Source organism: Rhamphochromis longiceps, linkage group LG12, assembly GCF_057381845.1.
Source record: "Rhamphochromis longiceps isolate RC_006_pf linkage group LG12, R_longiceps_female_GT1.1, whole genome shotgun sequence".
Classification (NCBI taxonomy): domain Eukaryota; kingdom Metazoa; phylum Chordata; class Actinopteri; order Cichliformes; family Cichlidae; genus Rhamphochromis; species Rhamphochromis longiceps.
In genome coordinates, this window is record NC_140568.1 from 18,047,440 (window position 1) to 18,068,817 (window position 21,378).

At 42.1% G+C, this 21,378-nt stretch overlaps 1 protein-coding gene across 1 annotated transcript in view; it reads right to left on the reverse strand.

Moving 5' to 3' along the window:
- LOC146657141 (voltage-dependent N-type calcium channel subunit alpha-1B-like) overlaps positions 1-21,378 on the reverse strand; it is a 342,261-nt gene that overhangs the window by 247,314 nt on the left and 73,569 nt on the right. The window contains exon 7 of the mRNA XM_085424990.1: positions 13,682-13,785. Coding sequence (XP_085281116.1) covers positions 13,682-13,785 — 104 coding nt within the window. The remainder of the gene's footprint in view (positions 1-13,681; positions 13,786-21,378) is intronic.

Sequence of the window (21,378 nt, forward strand, 5' to 3'; positions counted from 1 at the left end):
AGGTGTTTATAGCCCAGATCTTGTTCTTACTAGGGATGGACCCATCCAATATTACATATCGGTGTCATGTTTCGGCTGTGTGGCAGGCAGGAGAGTACCCAAACGCAAACTCACGGAGACAAAACGTAACCTCAAAACACAGCTTTAATGCTGGCATAAAGTGAAACACAAAAACAGTACTAAACTAAACTGGGAAAGCTAAACATAAAGTATACCAGGAACCACGGGGAGAATCACACACAGCTATGAGGGAGACTACGACACTGACAAAGAGAAACACAGAGCCTAAATACACAGAGGGATAACGAGGGAATGAGACACAGAAGGAGGGCACAGCTGGGAGAAATCAGGACTGACGAGACTTGTTTGTTTTTGGCCCACTTTGCACCAGAGAGAAGAAGGCAGCAGCTGAACAACAGCAGCACGTTTAAAATTAATAAGCTTTTGTTAGAATTTATTTAATATTACTTTGTACACCAGGATCCTTTTCTACGTAGCTGATGGCTGGTAACTGTGCAGGGGCGGGTCTAGCAAAGTTTTGCTAGGGGGGCCGATAGGGCATTAACAGGGAAAAGGGGGATACAAAGAAATATTTTTCTTTCTTATTCTCATTTAAAATGTCTAGCTTTTAATTAATAAATATCCGAATCTTACACCCAAAGTTTTAATCTGATGAAAAAATGTATGGTCCATACTGTATATAGTAACTATTAAGTCTAATATATACCCTAGTAAGCTATAGAACTTTTTCCTTTGGGAAGGTATCATCTGTGCAGTCTGCAATTCATTTGAAGAAATATGTTGAATCTATTTAATTATTGTAGAAATAAAATTAATTTCCATGCATTTTTTTTAACACGTGCATTAAAGTTTAAAATTACGTCAATTAAGCATCACAAGGCGGAGGGTGGTTCCCTATTTTTTTTGCTGGGAGTGGGCAACCCTATTAGTTAGGCTGTTTAATATTTCTACTTAGTACTCTTTAAAATACCAGAATAGGGAGGATGGTGTAGGTTTATTAAATTGATCAGTATTGCTGAACTATGAAATAGTTTGGGTGCAGTGTATTTTTTGCATACAGGTATAAGAGAATAGCTTTAGTGTTTTGTTTTTTAAAACTTGAGTATGAACTTATACAAAATGCAGCAAGATATTAAAAAACAGTTTTATTGATTAAAAAATACGGGAGTCATATCGGTTTCGGCAGATATTCAAATTTATGATATCGGTATTGGACAAACAAAAGTGGTATCGTGCCATCTCTAGTTCTTACCATTCAGCTGACTCCTCAGGACTTGCCTGACCCTCTGGTGCGTCCGCCTTCCCTGCATGGCATCCGCAATCAGGCCTCGCCGACTTAAATATTGTACTGGGTCCTGTGTTTGGGGTTGTTGGTTGTGTGTTATGTTGAGCTGGCAGCGGGAGAGCTGCAGCTCTGGGTGTGGATGTACAGCAACAGTCAAAGTATTAATAAAGTATGCTGCAAGGCATGAACGTGCACCGGGGTCTGCTGTGGGTTTGTTACAGTAACATTGGACTCTTTTTGTTTTTTTGTTTTCCCTGTCTCTTGCAGAACCATGCAGTACCATTTTCTCTTTGTTTGTTTGTTGGAGTCTGTTTTTTAAATTGAGTTCTCCTGGCTTTTCTTTGCTACGATTTCCAGGTAGGAAGTTTTGGTCTTTTCCAGTTCTTGTTTTAAGTTTTGCACTTTCAAATATTTTTTTTTCATAAAGGGCTTCACTGGTGCAGAGTTTGGTTTTGAATGGAAAGTGTTAGGGTGATTGTGATAAACGTTGTCATTGTTGTACTTAAAGTTGTGGACCTTGTTTTAAACTGCATGGTCAAAGACATTCTTTTGTTTCCATGTGTCCCTGCCTGTTGGATGGTGGGGGAGGTTATGTTGTTTAACTGCAAGCACATTCTATGTAAGGTTCTGGTTTCCATATTTAGTAAGGGATGTTTACTTCCTGCCCTTTATAGGCTCACCTATGCTTGTATATGATGGATCGTTAAAGGAGTTGAGCCATATACAGGGGTAAGGGGAGATGACCCGTTTGTGATCAGTAGGAAGTCACACACACACACACACACACACACACGCACACACTTTGGGGTTGGCTGGGATCAGATGAGGCGCTTTCGGCGTCGAGACCCTGATCCGACAGGCTCCCCTTGCAAGTTGAATTGCATCAATCTCTGATTGTCTTGCTTTGTTCACGGGAATAAGTCTCTGAGTCAGCGAGTCACAGTTCTTCCATTAAAAAAAAAAAACAACACAACAAAACAAAATATTTGTTTTACAGTATAATCACTATAATACTTTCAGAAATATAAATGATTGTTTACTGGCCCCAAATGTATTCTGCAGCAGGACAGTAACCCCAAACATACAGCCAAAGTCATTAAGAACTATCTTCAGTGTAAAGAAGAACAAGAAGTACTGGAAGTGATGGTATGGCCCCAACAGAGACCTAAGCTCAACATCATCGACTGGGTCTGGGATTATATGAAGAGAAAGAAGGATGTGAAGAAACCTACATCCACAAGAGATCTGTGGTTAGTTCTCCAAGATGTCTGGAACAACATACCAGCTGAGTTCCTTCAAAAACTGTGTAGAAGTGTACCTAGAAGAATTGATGCTGTTTTGAAGGTAAAGGGTGGTCACACAAAATATTAATTTGATTTACATTTTGCTTTTGTTCATTCACTGCAGTTTTTGATTGACAAAAACAAATGATTACCACTTTCATTTTTTGAAAGCATTCTTTGCTTACAGCATTTTTTCACACCTTCCTAAAATACATACATACATACCTACATTGCCCCCTGTGAACCACCTGTCCACCTGCTGGAGCAGTTTTATGGCCAAAACCAACTTTCACAGACAGGTAAGAGAGTGCAGATATTAACATTATTCGCATCACAGCAGATTCCTTTGTCACACAAGTCACCATTAAAACAGCACTCCCTGGCCCGATGATTACATGATGAGGACATTGTTGAAAAGATGATTCCAAGGAATTTGGTAGTGTGAAGATATTCTGGTTATTTAAAATTTGGAAAAAGAACCAACTATCCCGTTGGAGCTAATTTGCCTTTTTTTTTTAATTTGGAAAAGAGATACTGTCAGCTTGGTTATACCACAAGTATAAGTTAGACAAAATGGAGATATGAAAGAGATTCTAAAAGAGATATGAAAGAGTTTCTAAAATAGATAGTTGTAGCTTCAACTTTGACTGCAGTCATAGCTCATCCCAGCTTGCCCATACTGAATGAATTGATCTGACTTCCACTGGGGGTCTCCTGCATTCTCTGAGGCTCAGATTGTGCCCTTCAGATCTTTGCTCCTCCCCTTTGTGAGTGTGGACGCTTCATCTCTTTGCTCTTGAATGCTTTGCTTCTTATATTGATTTTTATTGATTTTTATGCTGATTTTTTCCCTTTTTTCCGTGTGAGCTTACCTGCGATAACTTCTGGACACTTGTAGATCATTAGGACTAGAGTGTTCTTAACAGAAACAGCAACATTTTATGGTTACCTTGTCCTCAGCGCTCCGTGTGTCTGTGGCCTAGACACAGCTGAAGCCTGATTACAGCGTCTGGGCACCGAGCAGCCTCAATAGCCTGGAAAGGTGCTAACCGCTAGGCTAACTAGCAACAAGATGCCTTCCCTCTCCACAGATGACTACCACAGCCTCCTGCAGAAGATTGCAGTACTGGAGACAAAAATTCATCGCTTAGAAGTAAACGTGGAGGTAAATGGACTGTGTGGAAATGAAACAACCTTGCCTTTGATTCAAAACAATGGCGATGAGCAAGCTAGTACACAGCTAAGGAGCACAGATAACATGACCAAGAAAGTAGACTCTGTGCATTATTATAAATCCTCAAGTGATAATCCCCCCTTAGACTGTCTTGGTGCAAAACCAAGACATAAATCATGTCTCCTGGAAGGGGGAGGACGTATCACAGGCAGGGCACAGCGAGCTGAAATCTCTGAAACCGACTGGCCTTCACTTCCTACGAGACAGAGAAGCTCTTCTACCCCTGTATACGGGAGGAAACAGGACTGGACAACCGTGAATAGGAAGGTTAACAACAAACCTCCAAAACAACTGAATGTGAAACTGCAGAACAGATTTGCTCCACTATCAAAGGACCCTGGATCTATATCGGACAACCATCCATCTAAAAGCAGCGAAATAAGGTCTGAAAATCTGTTGAAAAGTGAAAGGCCACAGGGAAAGCTAAAGGCTAGGCCTGAAACTCTGATTGTGGGTGACTCTGCCGTAAAGGATGTACAAAGGATGTGCGGTAAGAACACTAAAGTCCTCTGCTTTCCTAACGATATGGTCAACAACCTGAAGGAGAGAATTCTTCAAATTGCAGATGAATATCCAACTGTGACAAACATTGTCCTGCATACAGGGTCAAACGATGTGTCCAAACAACAGTCGGAGGTTCTGAAACGGGACTTTCAGAACCTCCGATAAATACTGTAAACTCTCTGAATGCAGCTGTATTCATCAGTGGACCTGTACCGCCGGTCAGAGGAGGAGACGAGAGATTCAGCAGGTTGTTTACACTGAATAAATGGCTTATATCAGCATGTGCTGACCACTCAGTGCACTTTATCGACAACTTTAATATTTTTTGGGAACGCAGGCATCTGTTCAAAGCAAATGGATTTAATTTTAACAAGTCAGGGGTGAAACTGTTCACCTCCAACTTGTTTTATTCCATACGTCATCCATCCGTGCTTGGTGCCAAGGCTGAGATAAACGAGGAGTTATCTCATAAAGAGGAACAAACAGTACTCCAAGAACAGACAAAGCCCAGCAGAAACCTTGAGGAGGAGCTCCATTTGCCCCCACCCGGGAAGAGCCTCAGAAAGGAGAGACATCCATGGCATCTGAGAAAGAGCCTCAGAAAGGAGAGACATCTAAGGCAAGAAGAGGGGTCCCTATTTGCCTCCAACTCTCTCAACAACAACACCAACGACCAGGACAAGGGACCACGACCTTCCCCAGTCCCCCAAACCCCTGACAGGCCATCACCCTCCTCCCCCTCCCTTTCTCCCTCCTCCCCACACCTGAAATTCACTGAGGAGATGATGGAGCGGGTCAATGCTGGGCTCAGATCTACCCCCCGTCCCAATCCCTTTTTGTCCCCCATAAACTCCCCACCAGAGCGGCCAAAGGTTCGCCATCGAGCCCCACCCTCAACAGAGCAATCGAAGTCACATTGCCCAGCCTCGCCCCCCTTAGTTCCTCTTCATGCCCTGTCTCCGCAGTCTGATGCGTGATGTGTGAAGGGTCCGGGCTGTGAGGATTATGGCAGCGATGACTTTTCCCAGGAGAAGCTGGGACCCTGTTTACTAGAAGGTTTTAAAATTTCTGTACTTTTAGGTGACAGGAGACATGTGGCCTGGTCAAAACACAGAGAGCTGCACTCTAAAAGATCTTTAAATATAGTAAACATACCTTGTGTGCCACAGACTGCTCCCAAACACGAGGGGACAAGTAATACCTCTAAAACACTTAAGTTGGCTTTATTAAACATTAGATCTCTAGCTGGGAAAACATTTTTAATTAATGATTTAATCACTGAGCACAGCCTTGATTTTATGTTTTTAACTGAAACTTGGTTGGACCAAAGTAACAGTGGAGCTGTTCTCATCGAGACGACCCCTCCTAACTACAGTTTTATCAGTGAGGTCAGGGCGAGCAGGAGAGGAGGAGGGGTCGCTGTCTTATTTAATGAATCATTTCAATGTAAGCAGCTATCTCCTGGAAGTTTTCAGTCTTTTGAATATGTGGCTTTACAGCTGAAGGCCCCATCCAAAGTTGTGTTTCTTAATGTTTACAGGCCTCCCAAATACTGCACAGACTTTTTTAATGACCTCAGTGAACTGCTGTCTGTGATCTGTGTTGATTTTGACTGTGTAATTATTACTGGGGATTTTAACATTCATGTGGACAACCCTCAGGACAAAGGGACTAAAGACCTGAGTAACACTCTGGGCAACTTTGGGCTGACTCAGCATGTAACAGAGGCCACACATAATAGAGGACACACTCTTGACCTACTGATCTCCAAAGGCCTGAGCATTTCAAAGGTTACTGTGTCTGATGTGGGCGTGTCTGATCATTACTGTGTTTTCTTTGAAAGTAAAATCTCAGCCCACACAAATATATCAACAACAGTGATCACAAAACGGTGTATAACTGAACACAGTAGTGCAATTTTTAACCAGGTCTTCCCATTAACACCTGACCTGTCCAGAGGGTCAGTCAATGAGCTCGTCAATAGCTTCAATGCTAACATGTTAAATGTAATGGACACTATTGCTCCCATTAAGGTGAAGGTTATCTCTGGAAGGAAAAAGTCTCCATGGAGAAACTCCACACTGGTGAAAAATGAAAAAAGAGAGTGTAGGAAAGCTGAGCGCAGATGGAGAAAAACAAACCTCCAGGTTCATTATGACATTTATAAAGAGAAACTTCACAATTATAATTTACAACTGAGGAATGCAAGGAGGTCCTACTTCTCTGACATCATCACTAAAAACAGTTGACAGGCTAACAAACCCTCTTGTGTCAGTGGCAGCTGAACTTCATTCGACCATGGCCTGCAATGACTTTGCCAAATTCTTCACTGAAAAAATCCAAAAAATTAGACAAGCAATTGGTACATCAACAGCAGATCCAGGATATGTACTGTGTCCACCAAAAAACTGTTTAAACACCATGAAACAGTTTCACCCTATTAACAGCAAAGACCTGGAGGACATCTTAGGTCAACTGAACTCCTCCTCCTGCTGTTTAGATGTCCTGCCAACAAGTTTTTTCAAAAAGGTCTCAAAGACTTTAGAGTCAGACCTGTTACAGATCGTCAACTTTTCTTTATTATCAGGTGTGTTTCCAGAATCACTAAAAACTGCTGTAATCAAACCTATACTGAAAAAGGACAATCTTGACAAGACACAAATGAACAACTACAGGCCGATCTCAAATCTCCCGTTTTTAAGTAAGATCATTGAAAAAGCAGTTTCTCAACAGCTCAGTTACTTCTTAAAACAGAATAATTGCTACGATGCCTTCCAGTCAGGTTTTAGACAGAACCACAGCACTGAAACCGCTCTGACCAAAGTGTTCAATGACATATGTCTGAATACAGACAGTGGAAAAATGTCAGTCTTAGTTTTACTGGATCTCAGTGCAGCATTTGATACAGTTGACCACAACATATTACTCAAATGACTGGAGAACTGGACAGGTCTTTCAGGAACTGTACTAAACTGGTTCAAAACATACGTAGAAAACAGGAAATACTTTGTATCAATAGGTAACTTCACATCTGAGCAGACAAGTATCACATGTGGAGTTCCCCAAGGTTCCATCTTGGGACCCCTTCTGTTTAACATCTACATGCTCCCACTGGCACAGATTATAAACAACAACAAAATAAACTATCACAGCTATGCAGATGACACACAAATATATATCACAATGTCACCAGGAGACCGAGGCCCTGTACAGGCTCTTGGTAAATGCATTGAGGAAATCAATGACTGGTTGTGCCACAATTTTCTCCAGCTAAACAAAAACAAAACTGAGGTAATAGTCTTTGGCGCCAAAGAAAAACGATTACAGGTCACCAGAGAACTTCAATCTATACATCTAAAAACCACAAACCAGGCGAGAAATTTGGGTGTAGTGATGGATGCAGACCTAAACTTAGAGAAACACATTAAGACAATAACAAAGTCAGCTTACTATCACCTCAAGAATATTTCAAGGATAAAAGATCTGATGTCTCAACAGGACCTGGAAAAACTAGTCCATGCATTCATCTTTAGTAGGCTTGATTACTGTAACAGCATCTTTACAGGTCTACCTAAAAAATCAGTCAGACAACTACAGCTCATTCAGAACTCTGCTGCTCGAGTCCTCACGAAGACCAAAAAAGTGGACCACATCAGTCCAGCTCTGAGGTCCTTACACTGGCTGCCTGTCCGTCAGAGGATAGACTTTAAAGTTCTGATGCTGGCCTATAAAGCTCTGAATGGTTTAGGACCAAAATACATCAATGACCTCCTGACCCAGTATGAACCATCCAGATCCCTCAGGTCATCTGGATCCGGTCTTTTATCAGTTCCCAGAGTCAGAACCAGACACGGAGAAGCTGCATTCAGCTTTTATGCTCCTTATATCTGGAACAAACTCCCAGAAAGCCTCAGATCAGCTGAAACACTCAGTTTATTTAAATCCAGGTTGAAGACTCACCTGTTCTCAGCTGCATTTGAATAAAGCACCAAATCCACACTTTAAGCTTAAATTTCAAAACTTACATTAACTACTGATTTTATCTACTGTTCTGATTTTATCTGTTTTGATTTTATATACTGTTGTTTGTTTGTTTGTTTGTTTGTTTGTTAATTAGTTAGTTAGTTTATTTGCTTGTTTTAATCAATTTTAAATCATGCTTTTTATTTGTTCTTGTTTCTAATGTCTCTGTAAAGCACTTTGAATCACCTTGTTGTTGAATTGTGCTATACAAATAAACTTGCCTTGCCTTGCCTTGCCTTTAAACAATGACAACCCCGCACGGCGATGTCAGACTGCATTCGTCACCTTCCATGTTACAAGTAACTATAAAGCTATGTGACAGTTTCTATGGCAGGAAACAGACAACATAATCATAGAGAGGAGCTATGTGTCCCTGAATGCTTTTGTCAAGCCTTTATGTCCGCTTATACAGTACCGATGTACAGGATAAGTATGTTAGGAAAATATAAAAGGATATTAACAAGAGACAATGAAATTAAATGAAAAAAAGTCTAAAAACACTCTTCTCACCTTAAAACAATGTGCACCTAACAAAGTGATTGTAATCTCCATCAAAGTTCTTACCATTTTAAAGTGTATGCCACGTCAAGAAACACTTGTATTACTTAGCTTACATCACAAAATTGTTTTTAGTGATATAATGTACAAATATGCTACTAATACTACTATACTAATACAACTACAGCTGCTGTAAATAAACAGGATAGGAATTGGCAAGCAAATTTTGCCAGTGATCACAGTACCTGGACGGGGTTCTGTTCATTTTCCTTTGTTTTTATTTCTTTGTAAACTCCAGGTAGCTGGCCATTGGCTGGAGATTGAATGTGTCGGGGCCCAAGGCTGACTGAGCCACCGCTTACATCCTGGTTCCAACTGGACAGGCTGAAATGTATTGACTTTTGTATAGTATTTTTCTCTCTCTTATTTTCTTTACTAAATGTACCTGTATATTGGGCGACCGTGGCTCAGGGGGTTGGGAAGCGTATCTGTAACCCGAAAGTCGCCGGTTCGATCCCCGGGCTCTCTGTCCTGGTCGTTGTGTCCTTGGGCAAGACACTTTACCCTACTTGCCTACTGGTGTTGGCCAGAGGGGCCGATGGCGCGATATGGCAGCCTCGCTTCTGTCAGTCTGCCCCAGGGCAGCTGTGGCTACAACCGTAGCTGCCTCCACCAGTGTGTGAATGTGAGAGTGAATGAATAGTGGCATTGTAAAGCGCTTTGGGTGCCTTGAAAAGTGCTATATAAATCCAATCCATTATTATTATTTACTTGTTTGAAATAAATTAACAAACAAACAAGCAAACAAACTGGACCATGCTTGTTGTTGTTGTGTAATAAAGTAGAAGAGCTAGTTAATTATTTTAATTATTATCTTCCTTTAAAAGAACAGACCTGGTATTTATACAGGTGGAAGTCTTTTTCTTTTAATAACTTTTCTTCTGTTTAGACCAGAAATGCAGGCAAGAGGCTATATTTAGGATTTGTTTGTTTTGTTTTTTTTGTCTGTGTCCCCCTGAAGTTTTCAACCTTGAGAGATAATTAAACTTGCTTGTTTGTGACTAGAAACCACACTGTAGGAGTGGAAATGAAAGGAAATGAGCCACTGAAACATGTTTCTTTGATCAGGTTAAAAAACAAAAATGGTGTAAATGGCTTTAAGCTGCTTCAGTCACATTGTGGATATACCTAAACCTGCCTACTTTCAGAACTTACAAAACAGCAAGAATAAAAACACAAAACTAGAAAAAAGACATTAAAAAAATATCTCCATTGTGAAATAAACAAGTGAATGACTCTGGCATGCTGACTTGCTGTCCAACTTAGGTAAAAAAAAGAAGTCAACACATTATAGCATTCAAATATACAGGGAGTGCAGAATTATTAGGCAAATGAGTATTTTGTCCACATCATCCTCTTCATGCATGTTGTCTTACTCCAAGCTGTATAGGCTCGAAAGCCTACTACCAATTAAGCATATTAGGTGATGTGCATCTCTGCAATGAGAAGGGGTGTGGTCTAATGACATCAACACCCTATATCAGGTGTGCATAATTATTAGGCAACGTCCTTTCCTTTGGCAAAATGGGTCAAAAGAAGGACTTGACAGGCTCAGAAAAGTCAAAAATAGTGAGATATCTTGCAGAGTCAAAATTGCAAAGCTTCTGAAGCGTGATCATCGAACAATCAAGCGTTTCATTCAAAATAGTCAACAGGGTCGCAAGAAGCGTGTGGAAAAACCAAGGCGCAAAATAACTGCCCATGAACTGGGAAAAGTCAAGCGTGCAGCTGCCAAGATGCCACTTGCCACCAGTTTGGCCATATTTCAGAGCTGCAACATCACTGGAGTGCCCAAAAGCACAAGGTGTGCAATACTCAGAGACATGGCCAAGGTAAGAAAGGCTGAAAGACGACCACCACTGAACAAGACACACAAGCTGAAATGTCAAGACTGGGCCAAGAAATATCTCAAGACTGGTTTTTCTAAGGTTTTATGGACTGATGAAATGAGAGTGAGTCTTGATGGGCCAGATGGATGGGCCCGTGGCTGGATTGGTAAAGGGCAGAGAGCTCCAGTCCGACTCAGACGCCAGCAAGGTGGAGGTGGAGTACTGGTTTGGGCTGGTATCATCAAAGATGAGCTTGTGGGGCCTTTTCGGCTTGAGGATGGAGTCAAGCTCAACTCCCAGTCCTACTGCCAGTTTCTGGAAGACACCTTCTTCAAGCAATGGTACAGGAAGAAGTCTGCATCCTTCAAGAAAAACATGATTTTCATGCAGGACAATGCTCCATCACACGCGTCCAAGTACTCCACAGCGTGGCTGGCAAGAAAGGGTATAAAAGAAGAAAAACTAATGACATGGCCTCCTTGTTGACCTGATCTGAACCCCATTGAGAACCTGTGGTCCATCATCAAATGTGAGATTTACAAGGAGGGAAAACAGTACACCTCTCTGAACAGTGTCTGGGAGGCTGTGGTTGCTGCTGCACGCAATGTTTATGGTGAACAGATCAAAACACTGACAGAATCCATGGATGGCAGGCTTTTGAGTGTCCTTGCAAAGAAAAGTGGCTATATTGGTCGCTGATTTGTTTTTGTTTTGTTTTTGAATGTCAGAAACGTATATTTGTGAATGTGGAGATGTTATATTGGTTTCACTGGTAAAAATAAATAATTGAAATGGGTATTTATTTGTTTTTTGTTAAGTTGCTTAATAATTATGCACAGTAATAGTCACCTGCACACACAGATATCCCCCCAAAATAGTTAAAACTAAAAACAAACTTAAAAACTACTTCCAAAAACATTCAGCTTTGATATTAATGAGTTTTTTGGGTTCATTGAGAACATGGTTGTTGTTCAATAATAAAATTATTCCTCAAAAATACAACTTGCCTAATAATTCTGCACTCCCTGTATACACGAATTAATGTTGAGTAAGAAAATATTCTGCCAATTACTTTGCAACAACAACAAATTACTAGGGTCTTTGAGGGACAGTCTGACTTGTTTTCAAAAAGAAACTGTGAGGTAGATTTGATAATAGGAGGGGAAAGTTTACATTAAGAGTAAGGACAGAGTCAATCCACAATGCTATGTCTTAAAAAAAATCACCTTAACTGCTGGAAGCTGGAAAATTAACATGAATGCCACTCTGTGAGTCCATCCTTAATTTGCAAGATATGTGAAGACAGTGCAAGGGGTACTGTGAGACCTGCATTCAAATGTGACACACAAGATTTCTGCACTGGCTTTTTAATACAATCAACAAATTTACTGATGAATTTTTAAATTATCTGAAAGCATAGTTCTATTCTAGTTCAGCTAGGCATCTTTAGTGTTAATGCTCATATTCAATTATGTTTTAAAGCTGTGTTACTGAAAAGAGCTTCAGAAATGAAGTTAAAAATGACATAAAGTGTAAGAGTAACAGTGCAATGTGCTCAGCATCACATATGGGAGAAGAAAAGTTGTAATCAGGAGTAACAGTCTGACAGCCTGTGTGCTCCCTGATTAAAACAATATTATTTGCTCTGTACACCATATTTGCACACATTTTGAAATCACATGCAATGCTTTTGAAGACCGTTTGAGGACTTCAACACAACTTTTTATATATATAAAACAAATCTGAATAACAGAACAGATTTTAACTATAGCTGACTTAAAATTGTGATTAATTATACTTTACAAAACTAGTGATTTATGACTCCCCCCGTTAATAAAAAAAACACAAAAAAAACCAAAACGTAAAAGCGTAAATCCTAGTATCTGTTTGTGACTGCTGTTTAGTGCTGAGAAGGCTTAGCTGTATTTGTAAATTACAATGATGTAAGAAAAATTTGCGAAAAGAATTATCAGCAAAGCTGTAAGCTGCCAAACAAAACCACCAAGCTAAAAGAAAACAACACAAATAGAGAAACTGATATTAGAGTCACACTAGGAAAAACAGTAGTTGGACACCACAGCACAACCAAAATTAGATCCTTCAGCTGTTCAAAATCCCACTAGGCTGGCCGACATGATAAATGATGGGCAGGGCTGTGAGTACTCAGACTGTGTTTTTTTGGAACACAATATGGACAAGATCTTGGAGAAGTTCATGGCTCTGCAATATGGATAACATCTTGAAGAAGAACAACGGGAATTGAGAAACCTGGTGACCAGTGATGGACATTAGACTACTGTAAAATTGGAAGCAGTTTGTTCGCACTAACCAAATCAACTACCATCTTCATCTCATGTGCCCCCCCCCTGGCGCCAGCTGGATGCTCAAGGCAAAAGCTGACAGGAATAACAAATTCTCCTTTTTTTCTCTTCGTCTTTCCTCATGTTGTGCATTTTCCATTGTTATACCCAACCTGTCTTCCACATATGATGTTTGTGTAATGTATGTATGGTCGGAAGGGTAAGATGGCTCTGGCAAAGGTCGGCAGCCTTAACCCAATTTCCTTTGGGGTCAACCTTCAGGATCAATAAAGTTTTATTGAATTGAATTGAAAATGAATTGAATTGGTAATGCCACTGTGGTTATGTCTTTGTTATAGTCTACAGCCTTGAAAAATTCTCAACTGAAATGTAGAATTTGTATGTTTAAACACACAGGTAGACACAAATGCTTTGTGAGAACATGCCCTTTCTCAACATGGTATGACTCAAAGAATATTTAACTACTTGCAGCAATGAACCAGTACAGGTTTCTGTTTCCCCATTTTATCTTATCTTTGGCAAGCCAACAAGGTGCAGCGACTTGGTAAGATAAAGCTGGGTTCAAATATAAGGAATAGTTTTAGGAATTTTTATCTCAGACCATCCTCATAGTTTGTACTCACCCTGACAGCACACCTAGCACCAGGTTGAGCATGAAGAAAGAGCCGATGATGATGAGAGGGATGAAGTACAGCCAGTTCCACATGTTCCCTGAGGCATCATTGGCCTGAACACATAAACACATAGAAACAAAGACTAGAACAGTAAATACCACTCTGTGATTGTACTTATGGGATAAGACTGATTTATGCATGTTTTTATGTCTGCTCTGTGTGTATTTTTCTTCATTTCAAGCAATCTTCTAAAAATACTAACACCAACCTATATGTTTGTTCATCTGTTAGTATTGACAGGTTTCTATGGGCTCAAATTGTGGTCATAAATATTTTATACTTGTAAATCAAATGCGTAGTTGTGAACTGAGTTTTGTAACCCTGTAAACCAAAATGTGTGAAAGTTTTCCGTTTGCTTTGTATCTATAACCAGACCTCAATGAAAAGAATTTGTAACTCGTGTTCCCAGTGAAGAAGTAGGAGTCTACCAGTCAAAAGTTTTAGAACATCCCAATTTTTCCAAGTCCCTTGAATAGGTTGACAAAGGTAAGTGGTGAACTGCCAGAGGTCAAAAAAAAGAAAGAAAAGGTAAGCTCACCCAAAACTGAAAAATAATGTACATTTCAAATTATACAAAAATGCTTTTTTTCCCCAACACAACACAAATTGGGTTAACAATTTAAAACTGTTCTGCAGCAATGGAGGTTGATCAAGCTGTGAATGCTGGCTCTAATAATTCCTACAGGTGTTCCAACTTTTCTGGATTACTTACAACCTGTCTGCATAAAAGTGTTGCATCAGTTGAACAGTATTGTAGGGCTGCACAATTAATCATTAGAAAATCGCAATCTCAATTCATACTTATGTGTGATCACATTTCTAAATGACAACAATAACAAAAAAAAAAAAAAGTGACGATTGTACGGCATTTTGATCCGGGACATAATCTGCAAGAAAACAAGCGCTCACTCTTCCTGCTCAACAAATGACAAGGGCGGAGCCTTATACCACGTGATTCAGAAGCCAGCTGGCAGGAAAAAACAACGGAGAGCACGTGAGAGAAACTGCCTGAGGGGAGAAAACACAGTGAGCGCAGAGGAAAAGCTCACTGATGGCAGTGAGAATGAAAACCCAACTGTAAAATTAATTCCAAGAAAAGGTTCTCATTCCCCTGTGTGGAAGTTTTTTGGTTTTATAGAAGACAATGAGAGTCAAAATTATATCATTTGCAAGCTGTGTTTTGCCATAGTAGCAGCACCACAAGCTAACACTACGAATTTGTATAACCACCTTAAATGTCACCATAAAGTGCAATATGACAAAGCTGTAAAGGCCAAGAAAGTGACAGGAGAAAATCCGTCCCAGTCAACCACCCAAACATCAATAATGGGAACCTTATACAGCGCTTCCCCATACCCGTTGAACTCCCGCAGGCACAAAGAAATTACGGAAGCTATCACTTATCACCTGGCTAAAGATATGGCTCCCATCAACACTGTGCAAAACGAGGGATTTAGGAAAATGCTACACAGTGCCGTCCTGCAACTATTTTTCAAATGTTGCACTACCTGGTCTATACACGCAGTGTCGAGCAACGGTGGAGACGGAATTACAAGCAGTACAACATTTTGAAAAAAAATAAAGCCTCCGGAACGATCTCTACTGCCATCGGAGCCATTTTCTGGTGAGTTCCACAAGTGTGCTGGTTTCCTAACACAGATCACGTTGCCTTTTAGGCAGCTGCGGCAGAATTATGAAAGTGATGGAGCAAAAATTGCCTTTTTTGTTCAGTTACTCCGCGGTCAAGCCTTAAACTGGGCTCAAGCAGTGCTACAAACCGACCAGGAGATTGCTTATGCTGAATTTCTCTCAAAGTTTATAAGTGTGTTTGAAAGGGGCACCGGAGCAGAAGCAGCGGGTCACTGTTTGCTGAACTTAAAACAAGGAAGACGGTGTATGGCGGACTTCTCTGAGGAGTTTTGGACACTGGCTGAGGAGACTGGATGGGGGCAGCCCACGTTGATAAGTACTTTATTAAACTGTCATGGTCCTGGGTCATTTTGACCCAGTGTTCTTAGTTTTCCTGTAGTTTTGTATTTTGTTCCTTATGTCCATTGGATTGTTTGGTTTGGTATTTGGATTCCCCCTGTGTCCATGCTTTTATTGTGGTGTTTGTTCTGGTACCGTGTTCCCGTCCTTTGTGTTCTGTGTTCTCGTCATCCCCTCGTATTCATCCTTGTTCTCTGCCTCTCTCTCTCTGTGCTCATCTCTGTGTACTGTGTTGTGTTTAAGGTCCACATCTTGGTGTCAGTATTTTCAGTTTCGTGTCCTCCCTGCTCGGTCATGAGTAATTGTCTTCAGCTGTGTTCCCCGTGTGTTCCCACTTCCCTCGTTACCTTCGTGTATTTATGTCAGAGTGTCCCTTTGTTCTGTGTTGCGTCGTCCCTCTAGGTTGTGTGCATTTCCCGTGTCTTCCCAGCGCCTCAGCTTTAGTTGCTCCCAGTATAGTTTTTGTATGACTTCTTATCAGAGGTGTGGACTCGAGTCACATGACTTGGACTCGAGTCAGACTCGAGTCATTAATTTTATGACTTTAGACTTGACTTGAAAAAATGTTCTAAGACTTGTGACTTGACTTGGACTTTTACACCAATGACCTGGGACTTGAATTGGACTTGAACCGGTTTACTTGAAAAGACTTGATATTTCACCCCAAATGTAAAATTTAACATGCATATTATATAGAGATTGAAAATGTGACGTCATTCAGGGGTAAAACCGCAAAGGATTCTGGGAACTCGCGGCAAGAGGTACTAGCGCACGCAGGCTTTCAATTGAAATCAGTCACACAGCGATAAAAAAGAAACACACAAATGGCAAGAAGCTGTTGAATTATTAACTACAATAGCCGGTCGCATGACAGCCACGGAAAGCCGACGGGTAAAGAGATCGGTTGTTATCGGATTATGTCGTTGAAGAGAAATTGTTCGAGCCATGTTTCCGAAGTAACAAAGAGGCGACGGATGGCCTGGATTGCAGCCATTCAAAGACCAAATATAACGTCCCAGAACACTCCAGCTCACAGGTTAGTCTGCTCCAAGCATTCCCACAAAGGCAAGTCTTCTGTTGTAGTTAATGCGCCATTTTCATAACATAATTGGTGATATAGGTTACAAGCAAGTCTGGCGCTGAACAGAAATTGTCGCGCTATGCTCCTGTGTTTATTGTGCATAAATAGTGAATTGTCCTGACACAATATTGCGTTTCGCTTCTGTTATTATGGTACATTGACAAAAACATATACTTTTATTCACAGGATAAAACAGGATTTTTGTATCACTAATTGCCCAGTACGATTACAGCATACAGTATTATTGTCACTGCTACATTTCTGTAACGCGTACCAGAAATTATTTCCACTGCTAATTAATTACCGTTGAGCGTAAAGGTCCTTTTAATAAACGGTTAACGAATGTGTATTTATGATGACGATTTGTGAGACTGGTAAACTTACCTTTGTTCATACGATGGTCTTTCGTTCTACACGGTGCATTTCAAGGTCCTGTACCCATCCGTCGGTAAACTGTACCTGGGCTTGTTGCAGTGACCTGAAGTTACTAAACTTCATGAGTGTGTGCACTCACTCCAAGAACCGTATAATTATAAATATGCATATAAATATGCTACAATGAGATAGCTGACTTCATCTAACTAGCAAATGTTGTCCAGGCTACGTTGGTGATGCAGTTTTTTTTAATATGTATGATATTTTTGTCATGCGATTTTAAAGCCGGTCCTACAACCGCATCCAAGAATAACATGCAGCTTGTCTCAGAACTGTCGGTGAAAATTATTCTTGGAGCTAGGTTTAATTGAGCTGCATTTTAAAGAGGTGCAATTTCACAATTTGTGTATATTTTCTAAGTTCACTATTTTGTCATGTGTTGAGAAAAACACAGATTTAAAAATTACATGGTCTAATATTTACATTTAGCATATAACTGCAACATTCTTTTTTCGTTTTTTTTTTTTTTTTAAGACTTGAAAGGACTTGAAATTCAAAATTTCAGACTTGTGACTTTACTCGGACTTTTGCACCAGTGACTTGAGACTCGACTCTGACTTGCCTGACATTACTTGAGACTTGACTTGAGACTTGAGGATAAAGACTTGAGACTTACTTGAGACTTGCAAAACAATGACTTGGTCCCACCTCTGCTTCTTATGTTCCTGTTAATAAAGACCTGCCTTTGAGTTCATCCCCGTGTGTCTAGAGCCGTGCATTTGGGTCCTCTCTTGCCTTCACACAGCCGCCGCATGACATAAACAATGTTTGTGATGAACTCAAGGGTGAAATACTAATGAGAGAATTGCCCAAAACCCTGTCGGAGGTGATAACCTTATGTGTGAACGTAGATGAACATATGAGGGCGCATCGCTGCACCGGCAACTACAGTTCCCGGAGGCCCGTGGGGCGAGCGGAGACAGCTTCTAGCGGAAGCGGAGGTAGAGATCGGGATGTGGATCGCGGCGATGAGCATGAGCAACCAATGCAGATCGGACGCTCCCAATTCTCCCCGGAGGAACGAGCCCGCCGACGGAGGGCCGGTGAGTGCTTTTACTGCGGCCGCAAGGGCCATATCGCCATAGTCTGTCCAGCACGGCCAAAAGACCACGTCCGCCGGTAGAAAGGAGGGTACGGGTGGGCGAGGTCTCCTTTTCACATTCTCCTCCACGTTTCATGCTAGCTGCTAAAGTGACTGTCCACTCTGCCTCCCACTCCCTTCAGTAGCTGATTTGACTGGAGCAGAGTTTCATGGATGCTTCCCTGGCTCTTGAACTCAAAGTTAACACACAAGCATTGCCCCACGCCTTGCAGGTTACCACTTTAAATGGTCAGCGTCTTCCCAATATAACTCTTATTACAGAACCCGTGTCCCTAACTCTATCTGGTAATCACAGTGAAATGTTACAGTTTTATGTTTTCCAAGCTCCTCTCACACCCTTAGTGCTGGGATTTTCATGGTTGCGCCAGCATAACCCCGTACTCGACTGGAAAGAGGAGAGGGTTCTGGGGTGGGGTGAGGAATGTCACATGACCTGTTTAAAAGGTTAAGGTTAAGGTTCTTTATTTGTCACATGCATAGTTATACAAGTATAACACACAGTGAAATGTAGCCTGACACGCTCCTCGACAAAAAATGGGGGGGGGGGGGGGGGGGGGGTGTAGAGGAAAAACATTAAAGCTGCTACTCCTGTAAAAACATCATGTAACCCACCACCACACTAGTCCCCTGACCTTTCAGCCATTCCGTCGGAGTATCATGATCTCAACCAAGTGTTTTGTAAGGACCGAGCCCGCTTTCTTCCTCCTCACCGCCCGTACGTTTGCAGTATTGATTTGCTCCCAGGTGCACCCCTTCCCACTAGTCGCTTGTACAGCCTCTCTCAACCTGAACGTGAATGCATGGAGAAGTACATCAATGAATCCTTGGCTAATGGATTGATTTGCCCCTCTTCATCCCCTGTGGCTGCTGGGTTCTTCTTTGTGACTAAGAAAGATAAAAGCCTCTGGCCATGTATTGATTTCCGGGGCCTCAATAACATCACCATTAAGAATAAGTACCCTCTGCCATTCTTGTCATCCGCTTTTAAACTCCTGCAGGGGGCGACCATCTTCACTAAACTCGATTTGCGAAATGCTTACCACTCAGTCAGGATAAGAGAGGGAGACGAGTGGAAAACAGCCTTCAACACGCACCTGGGCCATTTTGAATACTTGGTCATGCCGTTTGGACTAACTAATGCTCCCACTGTTTTTAAAGGTCTAGTAAATAATGTGCTCCATGATTTCATCAATCGTTTTGTGTTTGTGTACCTTGATGACATTCTCATCTTCTCCCGCTCTCTCTCTGATCATGTACACCATGTCAGACAAGTCCTGCAACGCTTCCTGGAGAATCGCCTGTTTGTTAAAGGAGAAAAGTGCGAGTTTCATGTGAGTACTGTGTCATTCTTAGGCTACATCATTGACCGGGGCGATTTAAGAGCCGATCCAGCTAAAGTACAAGCAGTCTTGGACTGGCCCACTCCACCTAATCGTAAGCAGCTTCAACGGTTCCTGGGTTTCGCCAACTTTTATCGGAGGTTCATTCGTGACTACAGTAAGATTGCTTTGCCGCTAACTTCCCCTAAGGTACCTTACTGCTGGGATGATCGAGCCCAGGAGGCCTTCACGCAGCTAAAGAAACGCTTTGCTTCGGGTCCCATCCTCAGGCAGCCGGATCTCAAGCGGCAGTTTATTGTAGAGGTGGACGCCTCGGATATAGGAGTTGGAGCCATTCTCTCCCAACAACAAGAGGGTAAGCTCCACCCTTGCGCTTACTTTTCCCGTCGTCTCCCTCCCGCAGAGCAGAACTATGACATCGGGGACCGGGAACTGCTAGCAATCACACTCGCCCTGGAGGAGTGGCGCCACTGGCTAGAAGGCGCAGCGGAACCCTTTGTAGTATGGACAGATCACAAGAACCTCGAATACATCCGGTCGGCTAAACGGCTAAACGCCCGACAAGCCAGGTGGGCTCTGTTCTTTACAAGATTCTGCTTTACAATCACCTACAGGTCCGGTTCAGGGAACGTGAAACCCGATGCTCTTTCCCGCCAATTCACCGCCTAAGAGGATCAGGCCCGTGACTCTCCTATTCTCCCTCCCACATGTGTAATCGGAGTCCTGTCATGGGAGATCGAGTCCCGGGATCCCAGCAGAAATAGTCTCGGACCGGGGTCCACAGTCTCTCGTCAGGTTTTCATCCGCAGACCAACGGTCAAGCAGAATGGGCCAACCAAGAACTCAAGGCAGCTCTCCGCTGCTTGACGTCCACTAATCAAATCACCTGGAGTGACCAACTGACGTGGGTGGAGTATGCCCACAACAGCCTTACCTCATCCGCCACTGGCGTCTCTCCATTCGAGGCCTCCCTGGGGTCTCAACCCTCCCTGTTCCCAGCAATCGAAGGTGAGCACTTTGTGCTCTCTGTTCAGCAGCACCTGCAGCGATGTCGGCGTGCAAGGCGGGCCACTAGAGCTGCCCTTCTTTGCACTGCAGACAGAAACAAACAGCTGGCGGATCGCCACTGGACCCCCGCCCCGGCATACTCCTCTGGACAGAAGGTTTGGCTCTCGACTCGGTATGTACCTCTCAGGACTGAATCACAAAAACGTTCCCCCACCTTTATTGGACCATTCAAAGTAGACTCCATTGTTTATCCCGTTTCTGTGCACCTCAAGCTCCCCAGGACCATGCATATCCATAATGTGTTTCATGTCTCACAAGTTAAGCCCCATTGTTCCAGTCCTCTGCGTGTAGATCCTGAGAGTAACCCATGACATCTTTCCTACAGAGAAATTGCAAAGAATGTCAAGGTGTCAGTGAGTACAGTTTCCTTCACCATCAAAAGGCACTCAGAAACAAACTCTGACAGGAACAGGTCAGGGATACCCAAAGCCACAACTGAATCAGAGGACAAGTTTCTGAGAGTCAACAACTTGCGTGACAGGTGGCTCACAGGACAACGGCTTCAAGCACAGCTCGATAGTGGTCATAGTAAGTAAGTCTTAGTTTCAACTTTCAGGTTTGACAGGATGAGATGCAGCAAGAAAGCCATTGCTAAGCATAAGACAAACAGACTTCCCTGAGCCATGAAACA